Genomic DNA, 23,462 nt, shown 5'->3' on the forward strand with positions numbered 1-23,462 from the left:
CAATGCCTAAATGTCTGTCTTTTATTAAAGGAGCTACTATTAAATGGACGCAAGAAAAATATCAGACTTGTCTGACAAAGTCTATCTATCTATCTATATAGGCCTAGTTATGCAGCACCTCTTCAGCCGTTTGCCTCTGAAATGCAACAATAACACAACCTCTTTAGCCATGTGCTGGTGTAATCTTGGAGACACAAGTTAATTTCAGTTAAGTTTTATAACATTTCTAACTAATGCGATGGCTGAAACCATAGAGGCTGAAACAAGAGAGGCGGTCAAGCCAAAGACCGCAAATGTGTCTTCTCGTTTAATCTCGCGACAATAACATCAGTGCAGAGGGGGAGCGTCTGTAATTTTGAACTGCGCAGTCAAAGCGGCATTTTTTCCGACGATAGAAACAAGCAATCATGGCCGATGTAGAACTGGATTCTGAGATCAAGGTAGAGGAAACGACCCCTGCAGCTGAAGAAACCGAGGCAGAGCCAGAGCCAGAGGTAGAGGCAGAGGCAGAGGCAGAGACTGAACAAGAACAAGGACAAGGACAAGAAGAAGAAGAAGAAGTTGGAGCAACCGAAGAGACTACAAATGGCGTTAAAACGTAACGTAGCCTAACTATTTTCTTTCTGTCCATTCTGGGAGTGTTATACAAGTCAGCTAGCATTGCTAGCTAACGTTACCCGGGCCGCTAAAGGCTAGGAGCTAAAATGGAGAATGTATACTTTATGGTTAAAGTCTCAGCTATTGCCTTGAAATTATCTGCCGCTAGCTGTAATGATTTGCACACCATAGCAATAACAGCAACTTTGGTAACATTCTTTAATATAAAATATACAGATTATAAGGCATTTGGTGGTAGTTCGCATCAAACACAAAATATCGACCTGACAATGCACCCAAGACTCCAGTACAAAGTGCCAAAAGCTAGTTTATGCTAAGCTAAGCTGCTTCTGTTGAGAAATGCTAAATTACTTAGCTGCTAGCTATCGAACTTTAGGTTACCTTGGTGGTCATAAACAAAAGTCAAACAATTCTCAAATAATACTAAAAAAATCACCAGTTTACCCATGTGTGGTGTTTTAGATGGACATATTTGCTATTAACGTTTCGTGGAAGCTAGTTCTAGTTCCTGTTAGCCTGCTACGACGTTAGCGATAGCTCAGTGCTATTTAGAAACGTCGTTAACTATAAACTGTTAACATAAATATTGTGCATATAAAGAGAACTTGTAACGGAGTCTATGTAAAATAAGGGGTTTTAACACCACTGGTAGTGTAGTTTTATGTGAAGATGTATTAGCAATAAGGCGATTCACCTAAAAACACGCAGCTATAACGTTACGCTAAGTTGGTTAAACCTAGATTCTATGCTATGATATTTACGGCAAACAATACAGATGCCAGGTGAGTTAACCCGTTTCTCATGCAGTGCTCGTTGAAAGCTAATAACGTTGAAAGTTAATAACGCTAACTGATTTCCTCTCCCTCCTATTTACTGGAGCTATTTTCAATCATGTTTTATTTTTGTTTATTTAGTTAAGCTATATCTGCATTTGTTTTGAGCAGCCCTTAAGACTATACCTAAGAATTTACAGTATTGTCTTCCTCCCCACAGTGAAACCGAGGAAGTCCCCAAGGACAAACCGCAAGGAAAAGAGAAGTCTGGTGGCCGAAAAATAAATCGTTATCATCCCTACTCAGATTGGAAGGACAAACACTCAGGGCCGGGGGACAAGAAGGGCGCTCACAGAAACCGAGTGTTCATTAGCAATATCCCTTATGATATGAAGTGGCAGGCTATTAAAGATCTAATGCGAGAGAAAGGTAAAGCACCCGGAGGTGTAATCATCCCTCTCAAGAGATACTCTCTCTCCCCTACAGTGACAAATTGGAAAGCATTCCAAATGATCCCCCTTCTGTGATGTAGTGATGTTGTGAATTTTCTAGTGTAGAGCAGTGATAAACAGTAGTCTGGGTTGTTTATTTCAACAGTCCTCATGGGAGGATTTTTGATCTGTTGTGGTCTGAAATTACCTGATGAAGATTTCTTTGGTCTAGATTTATTGACAGCTCCAAAATGTAACCTCATTTAAGTTGTTGTTCTGACCATCATTGTGTAGATTTTTGTAAGGAGAAATGACGAATCAAATAATGTCTTGCTGTGCTTGCTTTTTGAAGGGATGGAAGGTCATTTTAATACAGAGCCAAGACTTGTTGGAAACGTGTTGACCAACCTGCTCAATGTATCCATGCTGATTTTAGATCTTTGTCTTTGGCTGATTGGTGTTTCAGTAATTGAACAGTACGGCATGGTGGTGTGTAGTGGAATGTTGGTCTGGATTGATTCATTTGTTGATTTTCTCATGGAGCTTCTCCACCTGTAGCGGTGTGCCAATGTCGACTGAAGAGAAGACTGGTGATCTTAAATGCATTGTTTTCTTTGGTATTTCCCCCTTTGTATGTCTCATGTAGTCGGTGAGGTTACATACGTGGAGCTCTTTAAGGATGCTGAAGGAAAGTCAAGGGTAAGTGATGTGGACGACTTGCTGCACGAGGTTTTAAATACCCTCTGCAGTTTCATTTTGTGTTCCTTCTGGTAAAGATATCTTAGGCGATGTACATGTGAATTGCTTTTAAACTAGAAGGGAATTGTCCTATCACTGTCGGTGGCTTTGTAGAGGTTTGTTGAGGTTTTTCTCTCAAATGTGACTGGAAAACTAATATGAAATTCATAACTCAAAAGCACATTTAAGTGTATTATTGTGAAGTTCTCTCAATTGGTGGTTTTCAAGAGTGGCAGTTCCAATTTGTCAATGGCAATAAGAGATGAAGTGAATTGTTAGCAGGTGTTTCATTGATTGATGATTGTCATCAAATATGGCATTTGTTTTGTCACACCTGATGTTATGAGTGTTGCCATGTATCTTTTCAATTGACTAAGTACCTCCCTTGAGAAAATTATTGGCTTTTTTTGCAATTCATAACTTCCTTCTTCCCACAGCGTCTCACAATGTACTTTGTCCCATTTGTTTTATGACTCACCATAGATTTTGATAAAAGTGTCCTGCAGTTAATTGATGAACATTTGTATGTAACATTACCATTATGTCCTCAAAAAAACATGTTTACAATTCTCTTTTCATTGCACATCATCCGAAATTGTCAATGGATTTGATATGGTTACATTTTGTTACTCAAAATCTAATGAAAGTATTTTGTCTGTACTTTCCATCGGTGACTATTTATCATTTATGTCCCTCTGGATTGATTTGGTGCTGTGTGGATCATCCCATGTCTCACCCGTAGGGTTGCGGGTAAGATTCTATTATCTAATCTATCAGGAACATGTCAGAGGCTGGGCTGACATTTGATGCATTGTTTTAATCATTACTTCTCTTCCTGCAGTGTTGTTGAGTTTAAAGATGAGGAGTTTGTGAAGAAAGCCGTTGAGGTCATGAGCAAACATGATCTAAATGGCAGACCACTCAATATCAAAGAGGTATGTAGCATTCCATGATGGGTTTTCTTTTGGAAGGAGAAGGGTCTTCCTTGGCTGGAACCTGACCTCTGTGTTGCTACTGATGTGTGTCAGGATCCTGAGGGGGAGCACGCTCGACGGGTGCTGCTGCGCACTGGAGGACGGGGCGGAGATGGCGGTCCAGGAATCAACATCCCTCCCGCCATCGCCAACAACCCCAACATCCCACCTGAGATCATAAATGGCCTTCAGGGAGGAAGACTGGGCTCCACTGTTTTTGTGGCCAATGTGAGTTGCATTAAGGCGTCTCTTTATTTCTGCCCTGTGGCTTCTCATATGCATATGGAATTGATTGTCATTATTTTCTTTGCCATCACTTAATATTATGGATGTAACGAAAAAACAAGCATTTATGTAGCTAGATTTCAACTTGACAACTAATTGCTTGGAGTTGCTGGCTCTGTATAATTTGTACATCCCTCCATTGTTATTCCAGCAGTCATTACTGCCAGCTAGGGCTGGGACGGTAACCGCATTACCGCAATACCGCGGTCACATGACCCCTACCGCGGGTCTGAGCTCGTCAGCGTCATCACCGCAAAAAAAAAAAAAAATCTGAAACATTTGGGTGATTCTACTTCGACGTTTTCAACCATGACATATGCACAATTCCGGTTTGAAAACGTAGCAGAATCTCAGAGTTATGCAGTCAGCTTAGACGTCTGCAGGTAGCTAGCCTAGGCTACATGAAGTTGAATCCCACTATAATTGGCCTGCACATGTGTACACGTACTGTAGGCCTATGTAATATCATGATGTGTAATGTGATGAACCATCTTATGACATTGATACTCAGAGAACCACAGTTACGTTAAGTAGGCTAACCCTCCGTTTTCACAACAAAACTTCAAAACGTATCATTAAAAAATTAAGCAAATCCGACCTTTCGCGTTTGTGTTGGGGAGCGTGATGTTCCAACATTCCATTTGTTTACTATGCGAGAGTAGGGGAAAACTGGCACAGTCGTAACACTTTTCTATTCTCTCCGTGTTAAACTCGATTTACATAAAGCTGTTAAACGTGAAAGCTGTGAAATTTGGCCAGAAAGGAGTCATACATGTTTAGTTCATGAAAGAATTACAAAATATGTTCTGGTTTGTTAAGAATTTAACTTAACAGCGACATGTAGGTTGAGGCTAGCCTCGGACCTACCTTTGTTATAACCTGACGCATCCATTAAAACGTGCGGTAGCCTACCGTTGTAACATTAGCATAAGCGTCATGACTGTAACAGTTCTTAAATCATGATGGCTGATAAACTGCTTATTTCTTTCATGTCTGAAGCATTTGGTCCAGTGGTCTTTGAAGTTGCTGCAGCTGCCTAAAGTTTAATTGGCTGTGATGGCTGATGGCGGCACAAAATTCATAATCCATAATCCTATTTTTTTGGGGGGGTGGGGATATACCGCAAAACTGTGGCAATTTTTTGCATACCGACCGCGGTAAGAAAACATCCATACCGTCTTAGCCCTACTGCCAGCATGAATACATTAGGAATAAAACGCACTGCTGTAAGACATAATTGTGATCACAGTGTGGACTGTTCATCCTGAATCTGGTTTTGTTAATTCGTCAAATGAATCGCTTACAATGAAAATGTAACCCTTGACATCTGTGTCTTTTATGTTGTTTTGCCCAGCTTGATTTCAAAGTGGGCTGGAAGAAGCTCAGGGAAGTTTTTTGCATGGCTGGGACGGTGAAAAGGGCTGATGTCAAAGAAGACAAGGATGGGAAGAGCCGTGGAATGGGAACAGTCACTTTTCAGCAACCTTTGGAAGCTGTCCAAGCTGTCTGTATCCTCCAGAGAAACTCAAAGCTTTAACGTGTCTGCCTACCTCTACATTAAGCATGTTTTAGCATGTGCTTTGTGGACTACAAAACAGCATATCTATTATTAAACACTAAATACACCAAGAGCTGTTTAGCATTAAATCCATTAGATTTTAGATTTGTTCCTCTCATCCGACCTTAATCTGTGTACCTACCTTGACTTCGACATAAAGCTATGTTCAATGGACAAATGTTGTTTGACCGGCCCATGCATGTCAAAATTGTGAGTAAAAAGTTTTGATTTATTTCTATTATTGTGTGTTTGCCAGTGATGCATAAGTGTTGCGTAAAGGCTCATTTTTCATGATGATATTTGTGTTACAGGATGATAAGTCTCTTCCCATTGATGATTTTCGTCCAGCAGAGAAATCGCCTCAGTTGCCAAGTGGGTATTTTATCAGTCTGTTTACAAATGAGCAGTGTCCCATTAGAATTGGTTTAGAATACATTGAATGTTTGCGCACACAGGGGGTCTCGGAGGCATCGGAATGGGTCTTGGCCCTGGTGGTCAGCCAATAAATGCCAACCGCATCAGTGGAGCTGGAGGAATGGGCGCCATGGGACCTGGAGGTACTCCTACAGTCACACACAAACTTTCCGTCTCAGTCATTCTTTGTCTGCTCTCAGAGTCTTCATGAGAGATTTTGAATAGGAAGCTGCTGTTGCTAAACGGATTAGTTGCTGTTGCTAACTACTTTGGGCAATGTTTTGTGTTTGCAATATTCCAGTTTTATTTCAAAGTTTATATTTTCTATTTCAAATAAAACACATACACTAAATCCTAATTAGAACCATTTGAATAGGCCCTGCCTTGTCAATTGACTTTTTTTTTTTTTTACTGTTGAGTTCTAATTAGAAGATGTTTTGGGCTTGAAACTTAGCTACTTTTACAAATGATCAAATGTGACAACGATGTCCTGTGCAGTCTCATGGCTAACACACTAGTCAGTGTGCAAGTTATTTTTTAATCAAGATGGCAGAGTTTTGAGTTACAAAGATCTCTTACGTCTATTCTAGTTTGGTCGTCGATAAGATAAGATAAGACCGTGTGATTGAGACAGAGAGGTTCCCAAAAGCAAATTCCAGTTCTCTGGTCAATTACTAGTAAACATCCCTCTGGTATACATTTACCCGTGATTGTTAACTTATAATGTTCATGGCCAGTCTAGCCCTTCTATTGAGTTCAAAGAAATTTAAACTCATTTCTGTTTTTAATAGGGATGGATGGTCCAGGATATGGAATAAACAGAGTGGGAGGTGAGATGAATGATACTTTTGATTACTCTTTGTCTTGGCACACACATCAAAGGTTGAATAATAAAAATATTTCATTAAAAAAAATATTTTTGTATGTCCACATTTCCCTCAGTCTGTTCTACTTGCATGTTTTTGGTTTAATTCAGTCACATACTGTAGTGATTTACAGAAAAAGGACAATTCAGGGCACTTTGTGTCATTCATTTACCATTTGTATAATGCATTTTCTCCCTCCCTCAGGAATGGGTGGTGGATTTGGTGGTATGGATGGCATGGGCAACATGGGTGGCTTTGGAGGCCGTGACATGGGACCCATGGGAAGAATGGGAGGTATGGAAATGCACCAGTCATTCTGACAAGAGTCTTCTCCGATTTGAATCAGGCCTTTTTTTATTTTGATTTTAAATGGCTTCTTATATCTACTCCTCTGTAGACATGTACCGGTCTGGTATGGGAATGGATCGTGATTTTGGCAGGAATGACATGGCAATGAATCGTCCCTTCGGTGATGCCTTTGGACTAGGTGAGGATGCTCTTAGCTCCTGCATCATGCATCATTTTTTCATTAATTAGGAGCATGCCTGTTTGAAGGGCTTCTAAGACAAGCTGCATGATGAGTATGCATAGACCAAATTGATAATGAAATGCTTGACTCCAAGTGAACCGTTTTAAGAGGCAAGATTGTGGGCATTTTTTGTTTTAAACTCACTGCTTGTCAGAATTCTTCTTGCAAGGATTCACGACTCCAGCCCCTTAGATATTGTGGTGACAAGGCCACTTATAAACCATAAATCTGACAGGGACGTCTTAGGGTCTCTCTTTACTTACGGTTAAATCTCTGTATAGTGGAGCAGGGCAGATTGCAAATATATCAAGTATACGTACACACTGTACATTTCCTATCTTGTGATGTCAAAGTCCTGATGTGCTATTGATTTGTTTAGATGTCCAGCATGATGGATTCTTTGGTCAAAATAAACCATTAGGGAAAAGCACAGCAGTGTGGGGAGACGTTAGAGCATTCTGATTTGGCTGGTGTTGTCGCTGTGACATTCAGTGTGGGCGGGATGGTGTGTGTTGTGTTTTGTTTTAATTCTGTTTGAAGTGTGTATGGATTGGGACCTGTCTTTTGGCTTGCTGCTGTTCTGACTGCCAGTGCACTCTCTTCATCAGGCGGAGGGATGGGAGGCTTTGGAGGAGGCATGGGGAATGCTGGCATGGGTCCCATGGGGTCTGGTTTAGGTACATCACACACTCACCGCTAACCCTCCATTCTCCCCCTTCCCCACACCCTGCAGCCACATTTGCTTTGACTCATTTCCTTACCACCCTTTAAAAACCATGACGTGTTCACATGAAACTCCTCATTTGAAGGCCTTATTGGCTGAATATTACACTTTGACTCTGGCACAGGCGGTGGGATGGGTAACATGGGCATGGATCGGATGAGCACCGGCTTCGACAGGATGGGTGGCGGCATGGACATGAACCGTGGCTTTGGCGGCTTCGGTGGTGGTGCTGGTCACATGGGCGGAGGAATGTCCGACAGGGGATCAGGATCAAAGGGCGGATGCCAAATATTTGTGAGAAATGTAAGCATCAGTATTAATCTCTCTAATGTATATTTTTGTCAAACACTTGGTGTTCTAGATTTGAGACTAATTTTTTTTTTATTTGTATTTTAGCTCTCTTATGACCTTACCTGGCAGAAACTGAAGGAAAAATTCAGCCATTGTGGTAAGTGCAGAAGTGGATTGTAATGGAATACTTTGGTAGTCATTTTAATATTTTATAGCCTTGAAAAGTTCACATGGTTCAGTTGTACTGACTACTGGCTTTGTTGTGAATCCCAGGTCAGGTGATGTTTGCAGAGATCAAGATGGAGAATGGGAAGTCGAAAGGGTGCGGTACAGTTCGCTTTGACTCACCAGAGAGTGCAGAGACGGCCTGTCGGATGATGAATGGCACCAAAATTAATGGCCGTGAAGTCGATGTCCGCATTGACCGAAATGCCTAAAACATCGTAGTAACAATTCACCCATCACCCTGTTTTTTGTTTTGTTTTAAAAACACATTTCCATAAGTCTCTGCTGTTGTACCACATGCTCAGTGAATGACGCCACCAGCCTCAGTAACTGGATGTGTATAAGGTTTGTTTATATACCGTGATATTTTTCCCCCCCTTTTACTTTTTTGTAAACCCTTTTTAATTTGTGGGCCACCGGTTTATTTGAATGACGAAATAAACTTTTTAATTTTTAAACTTCGGTGTTGCATAACCTTCTTTGTGAGATCAAGTGTGCTTGTTACTTTGATTTTTAGCTTGCATATCATAAACTGTTATATGAGAGATCCTGAAGCTATTTAAATAACGTGAAGTTGTACTTTTCCGTTACCATGCACATACCCAGACAAATGAGTGGAATTTTTTTGGTTTCCCATTTTATTTTGTGTTTTGTTCCTCTTTATGTCGCTTGTGTAAAGGGATCATAAACGCTTATCAGTTTTGGCCTTCCCAGACTGACTCCCTTTCAGAAGCAAGATAAGGCCTAGCAGGTCAGGCCTCTTCAAATTGTCCAGTGGTTCCTGAGTTTGGTCAATTTCTTTGGATAATCAGTTAGTCATTGCATGTTCTGATGGGGTTGTTACCGATAATTCCCAGTTCATACAAAATGGACAGAGTGGCAAAAACAATGTAGAAAAACAGTGTAACGACTCCAAGCTTCCAGTTCAATCTCCATCCGTTTGCGTGCACTGTCACAAAAAGTATGACTATGGAGAAGAGAAGAGAGGCAGTTGTGAACACCAGACCAGTGCTGTTCACCTCGACTGGAGAGGTAGTGTCCACAAATGCTGTTTTGATGAACCATGGCAGACCCAGGCAGAGCATGTCGAATACATTAGATCCCACGATGTTGGACATGGCCATGTCTGCTTTGCCTGAGAAAAGGGGAAAGTAGATCTGAGGGACACCTCACTTTTTCAACTACAAACAAATTAAACGATATGAGTTATAGTCTCACCTTCTCTGGCTACAATGACACTGGCTACTGTGTCTGGAATGCTGGTCCCAGCAGCAAGCAGAGTGAGGCCCATTACCGTGTCAGGGATGGACAGCGTTTCCCCTAAGAGAAATGACGAAGACAAGGACTTATCGGTAATGTATTCTTAATGCATTCTCAGATCATTTACGCAATGCTTTAGATAATGGGAGTGAGCCTAAGGGATTTAAGAGGCTCTACGTGGAGAGCTGTGCCTCATGATAAAACTAAGAATGCTACCCTGGGGGCAACTACATTCAGGATGTGCTTAGTGACCATCACGCTTTCCTGGGGGCAACAGAGTCGTAGTACCTGGGCGGTCCATTCAGTGGGCTTACAATGGTTACTCTCCTCTTTTCCTCATGTGAGACTTTTATGACAACTAGCAGGATAATAATCCTATTATACTCTACAACCTCTGCTAGCATCACATGGTTTCTCATGGTAACCCACAGGGCAAAATAGACCTTAATCCTGCGTTGGCGGAGAGTCACGTCTGACCCAAGATGAAGGGGCTATACTAATCTCCCCGGGATACAAACTCTTGGCATTTCAGGAATTAGCCAGTGCAGCATGTGACTACTCTGCATGGCTTACTGCTCACATGCGTAAGCCTACCATTCAAAATATGGAATATTCAAGCCAACTGAATTCTCTAGACATGACATCCCTCCAAAGAAAAATATTTACAAAATAAAATCTTATTTACCAAATTAGTTTTCCTCTTTCCCATAGTCAATAATATAAACATAAATATATTGTTGTAAGTGTTATAAAGTTAAAACAATGACTTCTTCCTTACCTACCACGGTAACCATCCACACCAGTACATAAGTAAAGGCAGAGATCCACACAGCTGACATAAAGAAGGTCATCATGTACCATTTCTTCCAGGTGCGCCTGCGGCAGTCTGGTATGGTCAGAAAGAGCAGCAGGATGGCCGGCAAGGAGAGCACCCACAGGATACGCTTCAGGTCATTCTCAGGCATCTTGAAAACACTCTTGTGCTCTGTCATGAAACAGTAGAGGATTTCAGTATTGGAATTACAAATTTCCTTTTTTGAGTACTTCCATTTTATGAGTAGGGAGGCACATATATTATCAATTTTGGCAGACCTAACTACAGTTAATAATTTATAACCACAAAGGGGCTGTAAATAATTTCATGCAGACCAATCCATAATTTAAACTGTCACACTGAAAGTGAATCATTATGTGTCTTTTACCCTCTGGGATTTCATTTAGTCCATGAAGACTGAGAGAGAGGTGAGAGTATCCCGAATCGTCCTGGAAGATGCCACTGTCTGTCCGGGATCTGCGGTGCAAGCGGAGGCTTGTGTCGTCCTGCCAGCCCACCAAGGGCTGCTGCTCGCTGCGCTCCTCTGCATTTTTGGCCACACAGGTACAGCAAGGGCTGAACTTGCGTAACACATACTCACTGATTCGGATGTCGAAGCAGAGCACGACTATGTATACCCCATACACAAGAAGTAAAGAAGCTGCTTCATACCTGGAAAATGTCAAACAATATGATGGTCACTGTGGTGGCATTTTGATCTACAAAATATACTTTTTGTTATCACAAGGCTATTCAAAGAATTGGGAAATAAAGCATTTAGCTAATTTTAAGGGCATCTACAATTACTGTTAAAGTAATTGTGCAGAGCTTTTTTGGTTTGGAAGATGGAATAATACAAGAGATTAGAAATATATTGACAAAAGTGCAATTGCTAAATGATACATGACTCAGCAGGACCAAAGTCAATGTCCTTTGTTTGTACAGTATGCGGTAGTGATGCTACTGTTCCTGACAATGTTGTGGTTATATTGAGGAAATGATGTTACTCACCAGTACACCTTGTTATCTGAGATTATTGCTATTACAGCAGCCACGCTTATAGCATAAGCCAAACAGTCTCTGAACAGTGGCCAGCAGGTGAGTCGCCCCACCTAGACATTGTAAACAAAATACTTCAGCTCAGTGTAGTACTGTATCTTCACTACACGACTCAGGTGATGGGTCTGCAATTGACCCAGAACAGGCTGTTCAGTTGGTCATTTCATGTACAATGTGGTTAAGCAAACCTTTTATGGAAGATTACATACCACAGCGGTTAAGAGTCCACATGCTGCACAAATACCAAGGAGGTTGTAAACGGCTGATCCTACAATGGTACTGACCCCAATGTCTCCCTTTGTGACAAATACACCTGAGAAATTATAATTTATGAATGACAGAATTTCTGTGCATGATTAGATTTAAATCATGTTGTTACTTAGTTGACGTGAAATACATAAAAAAAAAAACATTACTAAAATGTCTTGACCTTTTGAATAGTTTTAAAATAAAACACAACAGTTACATAGAGATATAATCACAGGTTTATTTACCCAGAAAAGCTGTAACTAGTTCTGGAGCTGAGCTTCCAGCTGCCATGAATGTTGCTCCAGCTACATCTTGTGAGAGCCCAAGACCTGTAAAATAGTATAACAGAGAAGTAGGCTACATTATTCTCAGTGCATAACCTTACGCCTGACCAACTTAAAACAATTTCAATCAAACAAATCATTCAAGCAATGACCACTTACGCTCACTGATAACTTCAAGGGATGGCAGAAAGTAGTCATCACAAATTATAGAAATGGCCAAAAACATATAGAAAATGATCATAAAATATATAATAAGCCCTCCATCTTTTCTCTCTTGCACTGTGAAAAAACCCTCTGGGAATTCCGACGACTGTGGGGACACGCACTCCGTTTCATTTTCTAAAAGAAAACATCCAGTTATTCACTGTCAATATGCAAGACAGTTACACTTCAAGCCCATGACAGTTCTGGAGTGGACAGCTTTCAAAATCATTCTCGGACAAGAAAGCAAATGGAATATAATTAGCTCTGAGGTCATACTGCTATGAAATTGTTTCTTACCAGTGTCCCGGCGTACTCTTGGAGAATTCACATGATATGACTTTGAAAAATAGAACAGTGTTTGTACCGAGCAATACAAAAAAAGCACGAATGCTAAAATATATAAGAAAATATCTCTTCTGTTTTTCTTGTGATTACTTACGTTTTTATTCATTATCTAATTAGTTTGCCTACACTAACTCTGGAACTACAAGAAGTCAAGTCATGAGACTGCCACACTAAGCTAGAACATAAAAGTTTTCCCTGCCTAAGCCTCTTACATCCACAGCTCAACTGAACTAGATGGACCAGTCAAGGAAAGCATCATTTGCACGCTGCTCTACAAAGGACTGGAAATCACGAGACAACTTTATTCTGCTTGAATAGGCCCCGTGCCTGCGGCTAATACGAAACCATATCAAACCCTGAGGCAGGAATGCTTAACTCAGGGTAGAGGTTTATTGGCCCACAGTTAATTCCTAAAATTAGCATGGCAATATAAACAAACAACATAATTAAATTATTTGTGGCTGTAGGCTATGCACGGCAAATATGCAAGGCATTGATTTATCCAGGGCTGCATTAGTGTAGGCCTGTTTCATAAAGTTATGTGTTAGATTAGGCCCAGCGAGCTGATTAGAACTTAAAAACGGATGAATACCAATCAATATATCATTGGCACCATTTTTTTTGTGTTGACGTCACTGCTCATGTGAAGGATGCTGCGAAAGAAGTGTGTGCACGATGCCGAGGTCATGTTGGGGCATGTTCATGTAGCTAGGTATTCTCCTTGAGTTGAGATGATGCTGTTCACACTCTACTGAATTGTCCGATGGCGCACGGACCTGATCACTTTTAACTTTTCTGTTTTTCTTTTTGAAGTAGACATACGTTGTATTATACTTTCAGACATTGTGGTAAGTTGAATGATTTTACAATTGCCTTTTATTCATAGAGGACAGAACGCGAAAAACCGCAGTGTGCGAGCTCTGTTTATTGACTTGCCCGAGTAGGCTTACCTATACGCTATATTTCAAGCCAGGCATGTCCTGTGTAACGTATTCAGTGGTTTATTAAATGCATTTCCCCAGGAATGTGTCTCCATAGAAATCTTGGCCTTTTTATCCCAGTTTCTGTTAGTGATATAGCCTATATAACTTTAGGCCTATATTAGTGGCATTTTTGAAAATCCCTCACTTTAATTCTGCTGCCAGGTTAATTTTTCATGGTATAATACACAACGTTTATAGCCTATATTTTCCTTTAACTATTATGTAGTTCCTCATGGCTCTAAATTTGCCCACTTTGCAATGTTTTGGGTACAGTGACCTCTTGAGTTTCAAAATGGCAGTGCACACAGATAGGATCCACTTACAGTGCACAGAGATAGGATCCACTTACTTACAGCAACGTAGGTTAGACAGCACAATAGCCTTACAAACCATGGTGGAAAACATGAATTAGGGGTTTGAATATTTAGATTTGCACATAGCATTTTACACAGTAGGCTAATGCAACTTATCTTTGCCATATGGGCCTAGAGTCGTTTGCCTTTCAGTTGACTGAATTCAGTGTTTAGAAACTATACTTTGCACAGGCCTAACAAACTCAAACTTTTTTTGATTTTATTTGCATAAACAGGAACATTTTCCTTTTTATTATGAACTCCAGTATCCATCTTTGCACACTGATTGTATTTGAAAATATCCCACTTATTAAACCATAACACATCAATTAAAGTTATTAATTGGATCATTTTACATTATGATTTCTCTTTGAGGAAATAAAACCCCTTGGCAACTTTACAATAACACCTTCCATAGCCTAGAATTTCAGACATAAATTGTGGCATGTTGCATGTGTTGTCCTAGACAATCAACAGATGGCAGTGTTAGTCCATCCACATTTTTCAGAAAAGTATTGTTGTTAGTCCATCCTTTCACAGACGGCAGCATCTTTTATATCTTTCCATTTGCACTATATTAGAGCAATGACCTTGTTTGACTTTGAAATTGGAGCACTAACTATTCACAAAGTCTTTAGTTGTCGGTTGTTGTAACAGCAGACGGTGTAAGCCTACCAACTACTTTAGCACACGTGCTACCTCATCTTTTCGGCAAGTTTGTAGAGGACAGCCTTGTTTACATGAATTGACAGCATCTGTGTTTCCTTGAAATACATCGAAATCAAACATATTGCACGTTTATTAAACCCATATGCTTTCTGTCTCTGAGTAGAAATGCAGAGCTGCTTTTTGAGCTCTCTTGGAGCTGAGTGCGAGGCCCTAGAGGGGAGAGACGGGAACAGACCAGATTCAATTTCATCTCCGTGCTACTTGCCAGACTAGAGCTTCGCAGTTCCTTGTGTGTTTTTCCTTCTTTTTTCCCTGTTGCTTGTGGTGGAAAATGTTCAGTGTCACCACGGATTACATTAAATTGTTTGCGCCTAACTTGCGAAAATATAGTGTTTTAACTTTTAGTATTTTTTTGTGTTTGGATGGAAGTAAGGGATTAATTTGCATGCTCTGCCTTTGGCTGAATGGAAGAATTAAAAGATTTACCACACATTTGTGTGAAATAAGTAAATCTACTCAGCTGGCAAACAAAACAAAAATAAGGGGAAACTCAGGCAAGGGACAATCAGATATCTCCTCTTCAACTCCTTGTGAAGCTTGACCACTGGACTGGCGAACGTACAAACCAGACAGAAATCCCTTCTCCAAGCAGCTTCCCCAGATGTTCTTCATCACGGAACTGAACTCGACTGTCATTTAAAACCATCTGCAAGCCAAGTTCAATTAAAAAGTATGTTTAACAACGGGCTTCATCAATTTTCCTTGTTCATCAGCCTGGAGAGGAAGCCTGGGAACGACTCTCTAGTCCGGTGTGCACTTCTTCCAGTAATTACCTCCTGGTAGGCAGTGGGTCTCTCTTTACACCTTTGCCGGCCTACCCTATTATTTCATACTCAGAGATTGACTAAGGGTCTCAGGAGGTGTCAGAGCCTGAGTTCTGTCACGACCCCCCTGAGGTGGCCTGATATTAAAAGTCCCTCATTAATTAGGAAGAAATAATCCAACAGGCTGACTTCCCCCCCGTCCTTCCTGACTACCAGTTAAGAGACCTCTTAACACTTTTTTGGACAACCACTGTTGCCTTTATCCAAGATGTGTTTTTTTTATGTGAACGTCTCCAGGCGGAGTACCGTTAATGGGTTGAAGAGCGGCATGCTGCACTCCAAGGCATAACACTGAATGAGGGGCTGAAGCTACACGGACCAATTAGTTCCTTTATATTCTTTTGAAAGCGCCCAACCCAGCAAAGGTTTCGTGCAATATTGTGGAGGGCTGTGTTGAGAGTCATGAGTCCGTGGAGCAGGAGAGAGTGGCCTGGAGGAAGAAAGGAGGCTTTGGTGAAGAGTTGCACTGTGGGTAGATTTCATTAACAGTCTGTTGCCTTTTCCTCCTGGCTGAACTAAAAAATCAGAACATGCAAATACTGTGAAGTTGTTAAAGTTAGTAAAAGTAATGGTAATAGTATGTGATCCATGCGAAAAACAATAACAGCAGACTGTGAACATTTGCGTTTCCACTTTTCAGATAAGCTGCCATGACTACAAGAGTAGCATGCTATTTTTTCCCTTCCTGCCTCTCTTGGAAGCCTTTCAGCATCAAGAGATTTGCATCATTTCATAGTTAATGAAATCTCAGTATTCAAGAGTCATCAAAAGAGTCTAAGGAGTGCGGTTGTCTTCTTCATTCATTAGACTGTAAATCTTTACTGTGAAAAAATGTTCCGCCTGAATCTGCCTAGTACCACTGCATTATCTAAAGTGGGCTAATTAAATTTGCTGTGGTCAGCTTAGTTTCATCCACAGAGCAATTACATTAATGAAGAGTAAATATATTTGATTAAAGAAAGGCCTGACAAATGTGGGAAACAAAACATTCTTGGAAGAAGAAATCCAATTTGTGGGTAAGAGGTTAGCAAAGCTATGAGGTCTAATGTTATTGGAGCTGAGGGAATAAATGTTGAACTATGAGCAAAAAAGTTATAGAGCCAGTGTTTCCCCCTTGCCTCCTATTGACTGAATGAGTTAAGTGTCATCATGGGCTGGCCCAACTAACTGAAGCTGATGAATTGCATTAGATGGATTAACTCTAATGGTTCACATGTTTATGACACCATTGCTGTGCTTTAGTATTAGTTTAAGAGTCAATTTAAACCTCTAAGCCTTTCTGAAGTTGTAGTGGTTTGGGAGAGATGCGGCGACTTGTATTGGCATGCAATCAAGACCATGATATTAGATGATATAGAATTAGACAGTATATAACATGATACAGGGTCTACAAATGAAGTCTCTAAAGCTACAGTACATAAGATTTATTTTTTGTTAGAATTATTATGAATGGAATTGGACATCAACATCTGCATCAATTTATCTTTCAGGTAATTCAACAAAAGTCTACAACATTGTTTGACAGCCAACTGAGTAATGATGTAAGCTGGACCTCATGAAGAACTGTGGTCAGATTAGAAGTGGACAACCCTCCCTTTTGCTCCAGCACCTTCTGTAGTCATCTGAGATGCCATCTCCTGGGGTAAGTAGTGCCATCTCCTGGGTGAATAGCGTCATGGCAGAGGATTACACAGCACAGTCAAGTCACCACTTGCTCTGCTGCCTGTTTTCTTGTAATGTAGTCAACAGACGGAGGCTCACATCGGTGTAGGGCCAAGCTCTGTCAGGATAAATACAGTTCATGCCCCTTTGTAGGTACAGACATCCTTTAAGACCTTTATAAATAAAATAAGAAAAACATCACTGGTGCTGACCTCTGCGCTGAGACAATTTTTTTCCATGGACATATGCTCCTTTGAGCCACGATGAAGAAGCATTAGCTTTTTGGCAGGCTGTGCAATAGTATCCTTTAGATAGTCTGAAGGTCAGCATCTAACAATGAACAAATCCTTATATGACTGGCAGTGCACTGACAGAGTACTGTGGCTGCTTAAGTCTCACCTTGAGGAACATTTGTGCGCTATTTACTGTCAGGCACAGGAATGAATCCAACTCTTTTCACAATATCGACTCTGATTTTATTCATAGATAATTCCCGCTTTCCTGTTTTGAATAGTGAGTTGTGAATGTCGACTCTTTAAAAGGAAACCTACTCTTTGGAGCAGTAAATCAGTCAATAGTCGATAATAGAAAAAGAAAAGGGCGTATTTGTCAGATTTGAACAGATCGTTCATATGTCTCAACATGCACCTTGTGCGTGGGAATGTTGTGAGCCTCTCAGGGCGTGCATCCTAAGGGTGTGCTGGCCTTCCCACATCAATGTTTTTGTTCAGTGGCACTGCTGAGCTTAGAGAAGAAGAGCAGCAGTTATGTTCCCTGTACCCTCAGAACAGCTCTCCAGTAGCTGAAAAGGTTCAGAGCCACTGAGTGCATTCACAAAGCAGTCATTTTGCACTTGCCTGTGTTTACTACTGTGGGTGAGGCTCTTGGAGAAGGCAGTCAGTTATATTTGGGGTAATATGTAACTAGTGTAAAGCTCTTCCTAGTATCATTCCATACTAAGTGTTTTTATATGCCAACTTGTGTTTTGTTTCTGTTGGCTTAATTCATTCATCATGAGTAGCTTGGAGTACATTTATCTTATGATCAGATTAAATAGGAGATAGATTATGAAATTACTTTTTTTGTATGTTCCTGCTGCTCTTTTCAAAGGACTCAATTTTTAAAGCCCTCTCGAAACTGTCGATGTTATATGAGGCACTGTTTTGTCCTGCTTGGCAACCAATCAATGCTCCGATCCTATTGCCCCTGGCTGGTAATTAATTGCACATTTTCTTAATTGCTGTTTGTGGGCACAGTGAAAGTGCTTGGGGAGAGGCTGTTGCTCCAAGCCTGAGAATTGCCATATGTCAGATTACTTCAGTGCCGGCTGTCCATGCTGCCCTGGCCAAGCAGGTTTAAATCCTGAAGGAATCTGCTGGCCGGCACAATTCAAAGTACTGATTAGTCCGTGTGCTTGTTTGTGTGATGTATTCCTCTTTGGGGTGGAGGCGTGGGGAGGAGGAGGGCCAAGCATTAGCATTCGTCTTAACTGCCTCGTATAATTAGGAAGTAGATTATTAAGAATCTACTATCACTGCTATTTGTTGTTGTCTTTATTTATTTATTTATTTTTAAAAACCTTCTTTGGATTGAACTGGCTAGTAATTGCATCTGCTGTTGAGATCCAGTGTACAGCAAACAACATCCCTCAACTGTACAGCTTGAGATAAGTATGGGTGTGAAGATGCTCCCCAGTTAAAACATTGGAAAAAGGGCTTTGCTCGTCCTTTGACACGTTCTCTGATTGACCCACTGCCAGGGGTCAGGCTGGACAAAGCCCGCCAGCTGAATGGGCCCTTGGGTGAAAGGAAAGTGACCCGTCATTGTTGGGAGTTGTATGGAGTCCGGGGCAGGATGGTCCCTGAGCTGTCTCCAGCTGAATGGCCTCAAACCGCAGGGCACTGCCGGGCCAACTGGAGCTGCCGAAACCGCCCGTGCTGTTTGTATAGCTGGGGCCGGCCCAGAGGTGAGGCCCTGTGGTGTCCAAGCCATTGTCTTCCCCGTGGTCAATAAGGACGAGCTTTGTTTCACCACTGCATGATGCGCAGGCTTGTTTGTGTGGAGTGCCGTGCTCTGAAAGGGATTTTGCTCTCTCTCTCCCCTCCTCTATCAGTGAGCTGAGTCAGCTGTCCCTCCAAACCTTCACCAAAGAACACCTAAACAGAGTGGCCATCTGGCTGTTTAGGAGAGCCATTTGCAGAGCTGGCTTGTTGGAGCTTTGCATTTTGGTAGAATAGCACCCAAATGTTCCTCCTTTGCATTTTGGTACAATGGCATCCAAATGTTCCATGTGAATGTTCTGGAACTAAGTCTGTTTTGCTTGGGGTATTTGGAGAGAAACTGGTGAACTGGTGAACTGTTGAGCTCACCAAACAGAATGGCGTGGTACAGAACCAGGGGCATGCCTGTTCTACACTGCTGTTTTTACTGGAGCTACAATTTCCCCGTCATTACCCCTCTTGAGACATCCACTAAATCACACACAGTGGGTAGTAGTTGAAACCCAATATGTTGTAAGACCTACCCTTTTATTTGCAATTTCTAATATAAATTATCCTAATGATTGGGTAGATGATTAACCATGCTCTCCAGAGAGATAGATGCCTAGAGGACAATGTGCTGATGCATAGATGTCAGGGAGTATGTGGCCAGTAATTATGAATCACTGGCACTGGAAATTATTTCAAACAGTAAATACGATGCCAGTTGTCTGGGTCTAAAGATGGGTTTCACTGACAATCTAAAAAATACAAAAAACAAACAAACATGAAAAAGGGAATTGTTAATAGCATATCAACAAATACTTGCACACATATAATGTCTTTTGTAAATCGAGACAATGCTAGGTTTTGTCACAGGCATATAATGGAGTGTATTGTTCAGGCAATACATATGGAGAGGAATGGATTACTGGCCAGTGAAGGTTTCTTTTGTTGAAATCGTAAGGGATATGTGGGCTTGGACTTAAGGTACCATTCAGAGCATGGGTTGTTTTCTGTGCTAGAATGGACGAGCTTGTCCTGAGGACAAAATCTGATACTAGCATAGCATTTGTTTGTGGGCACAACATAGGATCCAATTCATCAGGCCAAAGCTGACATATTTGGAAGTGTTGTGGTTTGTTTATTTGCTTTCCCTTTCTGTGGTCAACAGTTGTGTTAATCCGAGTAGTTGGGCGTGCAGTATGAGGGACGGGTGTGGAGGAATCCCAACTCGTTGGACTGGAAATATAAATTTTTAGCTGTCTTCAAAATGGAAGTGATATTGGTTTGACAACAGGGAGTGGAACGGGAGGGTTAACTTACAACCCCCCACCCCCTGCGCTCCTCAACATAGGCTTGCACGTAGAAACTCTTATTTCTTTGTCTTTGACAGCCCCTTTTACACACACACACACACACACACACACACACACACAGAGTCACTCACACACACACGCACACACACACACACACGTACACACACAGACACTCATACATACACATACAAAAACAGGCCCAACCCCCCACTGTGGCAAAGATTTAATTTATGGCTAACTGAACAGTCTGGCCCCTCTCTGTGCAACCATGGTAAATCAAGTGAAACAACGACAACAATGCCTACAGCCCAACCCTGGTCAATGTGAGACGGCTGGAGGCAGGGAAGTGATGCAGGTAAAAGAAAAGGAGGGAACTCCTCTACTCGCCCGAGCAGTGGAGCTGCGTTCACTCAACCGTTACCTGCATCGCATCCACAGGTGCAACATGTTCCACAGGCCACCATTGTTTGCAGACAGGTCACTTGTCACTATATTTAGTCAGCAATGTACCAAGCTCTTTTAGTTGTGCCGACAAGGGTTTTCAAGATCTTCTGTGGAAGAAAAGAAGACTTTTCTGGTTCCTACCTGTCCCTACCTCTGAAATATGTCTTCTGCCAACGTCACGGAGTCTCCTCTGGTCTAACCAGCTTCTCTTTGCACTCACAATACACATGATTGGCCCTGGGTCAGATCTCTCCACCACTCTTTTACTTTCGCAAAGGCTCTGCTTCTGTCTTCCATGGGCCTCCATCATTTTTCACCCCTTACAGCTGAATGGCAGTAGCCCAGTCTGCATGGCAAAGCCCCCCTCCCCTGGTTTCCACCTCACTGGGCTAAAGTCAGTCTGTGTCCCGCCACGATCAAAGGCCTGCTATTCAAATTCATGACCTTCTCACACAAGTGGGCAGGGCCTCAGAGTATGGAAGGGCTGAGCCCCTTTCTCCACCACCTGATGTTTTCTTCCCTTTTCTCCTCACTGAAGATAAAAGATCTTGTCGCGGAATAGTCTCCTATCTCAGGTTCGAAGGTGATGACCTATTTCTAATGCCCAATAGCTTTTGAACCGGTTTCTTAACAGGTCTTTATTTTAAAGCCCAGTACAAACAGAGATTGAGTATTGTGTCTGCATGAAGATAAAAAAGCACTTTAGAGACAAAACAGAATAAAAAAAAAACATTATACCGTGATGAAACACGGGGAGAGGTTTGGTAGAAGGTGGATGGTCTTAGATTTCTTTTCCTCTTCGCTGAAGGTACATTATGCTATCATAAATGATTTGCTGGACCTTCACATGCCACTGCAGAATAAGAAGAGAAAAACAGGATACGTGTTTCAGAGTGGTCAGTGCAGGAGGAGGGCTATGAGTATCCCTAACACACCATATCTGGAGAAGTGAAGGTCAGGTGAAGATTTGCACACGCACCAGGGGAGGCAACAGTATTTCAACTTCTCTGTCACATGCACTCTGACTCTTAGTCTTAATACAGAAACGGATTGTTCTCACAAAAGCACACACACTATATTATCAGTAACATGCAAGAGACAGACTGGGAAAGAGTGGAGTGCATCATTCCATGTGAAGTGATGTGAAAAGGGTCAAACGAACAATAAACACTGTCTTCTGAACAAAAGCACAATTCAAATGTTAAACTATATCTTAGTTTATGTACATCCATATTTCCAAAAGATCTCAACCAAAATACTCTCTGTCAATGCATTGTTTGTGTGTTATGAGTGTGTGGCGCTGTCTAATTTACTGTACTCTAAAACTAGACGCCTGGAGTATTCACCAACTGTTGTCTCTTTACATAGTTTGACTGGAGACAATTAAGCACTTTTGCATTCCAATAAATCACAAATTGGATTAATTTAAGACTAGAAGCATCTTTTTCATATTTTAAGTTTCTGGCTTTAGCACTTCATTTATATTAGTTTAACTACTTGCAGTTGCATGAAATATAAACATATTTAATCAAAGTAGAGGAAAAAGTCCTCATACTGTTCAGAATCCATGTACTAGTTTGTTACTATCTGAGATTTATATTTTGAAGAAATGTTTTAGATTTCTAAAACCCCAGTCACTGGACTTTTTCTGCTGTGTATATGTGTAAAACTTTGTTAACACTGAAATGGTCTTTGTAGACCACAGAGTGAACACAAAGCTCTATTTCCACATGTTCTACAATGCTGTGCAGTGACTTTGTGCAATCTTTGGCCTGGGGAAGGTGCATACATGCCTTCTTGAACAACTGCTCTATTCTCTATGTACAAAGCCTCAGCATGTGTAAGTGTATGTTCTGCATGTGCTGAATGTGTGAGTGTAAACCTCATCTGAAATTGAGCCCTGGGGTTGGGAGCTGTTGTTACTCCGTCAGCACTGCTCTCTGGTGAAATGGATCTGTCAGGTCCCAGTAGCTGGAAGTAATCACGCAGAGGCAGAACAAGACAAGCAGACTCAGATTAAAGGAGAAGGTTTCGCCAAACATAGCAGGGCCAGAAAGTTCTTTTCCCTGGGTCAGGAGATGCTTCACATTTGATGTGTTGCTTCAGTTAAAGCATTGAGAAAAACATGTGAGAAAAGCTGGGTGAAAGTCAGGACAATCCCCCCACATGACATTTCATGATGAACCTTATGATGCATTTGACCTTCTAAAGTACTGGAAATTCTACTGTTTACGTAACAGTTCCTGGACATGCCAGTAAATGTGCTCATAGATTACTGGTGCATGTAAAAAGCCTCTCCACTTTCAAAACAGATTAATGTTGATTTTTTGCTTTGTTGTAAATGACCTTGAAATTTATAAACATATTTATCGGATTTGCCTATCAACCACCCGGTTATCATTATTATATTAGTATGTGCAAATATTTGCCATCTTCGTTGGAGTAGTGCCTGACCATTATTGAGCATCAATATTCATTAACATTTTGTTTGAGGTGTAGGAAAGAGGCAGGGATACAATGATCCGATT

At 41.3% G+C, this 23,462-nt stretch overlaps 2 protein-coding genes across 2 annotated transcripts; one reads left to right on the forward strand and one right to left on the reverse strand.

The window, feature by feature from the left end:
* Window positions 1-359: 359 nt before the first annotated feature.
* On the forward strand, window positions 360-8,884 carry myef2 (myelin expression factor 2). Its single transcript, XM_076287806.1, has 17 exons — window positions 360-598; window positions 1,612-1,820; window positions 2,469-2,521; window positions 3,303-3,310; window positions 3,402-3,495; window positions 3,589-3,762; window positions 5,174-5,327; window positions 5,538-5,587; window positions 5,689-5,749; window positions 5,833-5,934; window positions 6,583-6,621; window positions 6,862-6,951; window positions 7,055-7,144; window positions 7,795-7,863; window positions 8,035-8,213; window positions 8,307-8,358; window positions 8,475-8,884. The coding sequence occupies exons 1-17, from the start codon at window positions 408-410 to the stop codon at window positions 8,636-8,638; spliced, it is 1,779 nt and encodes a 592-aa protein (XP_076143921.1). The 5' UTR covers window positions 360-407; the 3' UTR covers window positions 8,639-8,884.
* Window positions 8,885-9,096: 212 nt separating this feature from the next.
* On the reverse strand, window positions 9,097-12,747 carry slc24a5 (solute carrier family 24 member 5). Its single transcript, XM_076287805.1, has 9 exons — window positions 12,594-12,747; window positions 12,252-12,431; window positions 12,054-12,137; window positions 11,769-11,872; window positions 11,512-11,612; window positions 10,889-11,172; window positions 10,465-10,671; window positions 9,645-9,746; window positions 9,097-9,561 (listed from the first exon to the last, which is right to left on the reverse strand). Exons 1-9 carry the CDS (start codon window positions 12,745-12,747, stop codon window positions 9,239-9,241), a joined length of 1,539 nt encoding a protein of 512 aa, XP_076143920.1. The 3' UTR covers window positions 9,097-9,238.
* Window positions 12,748-23,462: the final 10,715 nt, after the last annotated feature.

Source organism: Alosa pseudoharengus, unplaced genomic scaffold (genome assembly GCF_046254945.1).
Source record: "Alosa pseudoharengus isolate Yale_2024_CS ecotype anadromous, Long Island Sound unplaced genomic scaffold, YU_APseudo_1.1 YU_APseudo_1.1_scf_16, whole genome shotgun sequence".
In the NCBI taxonomy this organism is placed as follows: Eukaryota; Metazoa; Chordata; class Actinopteri; order Clupeiformes; family Clupeidae; genus Alosa; species Alosa pseudoharengus.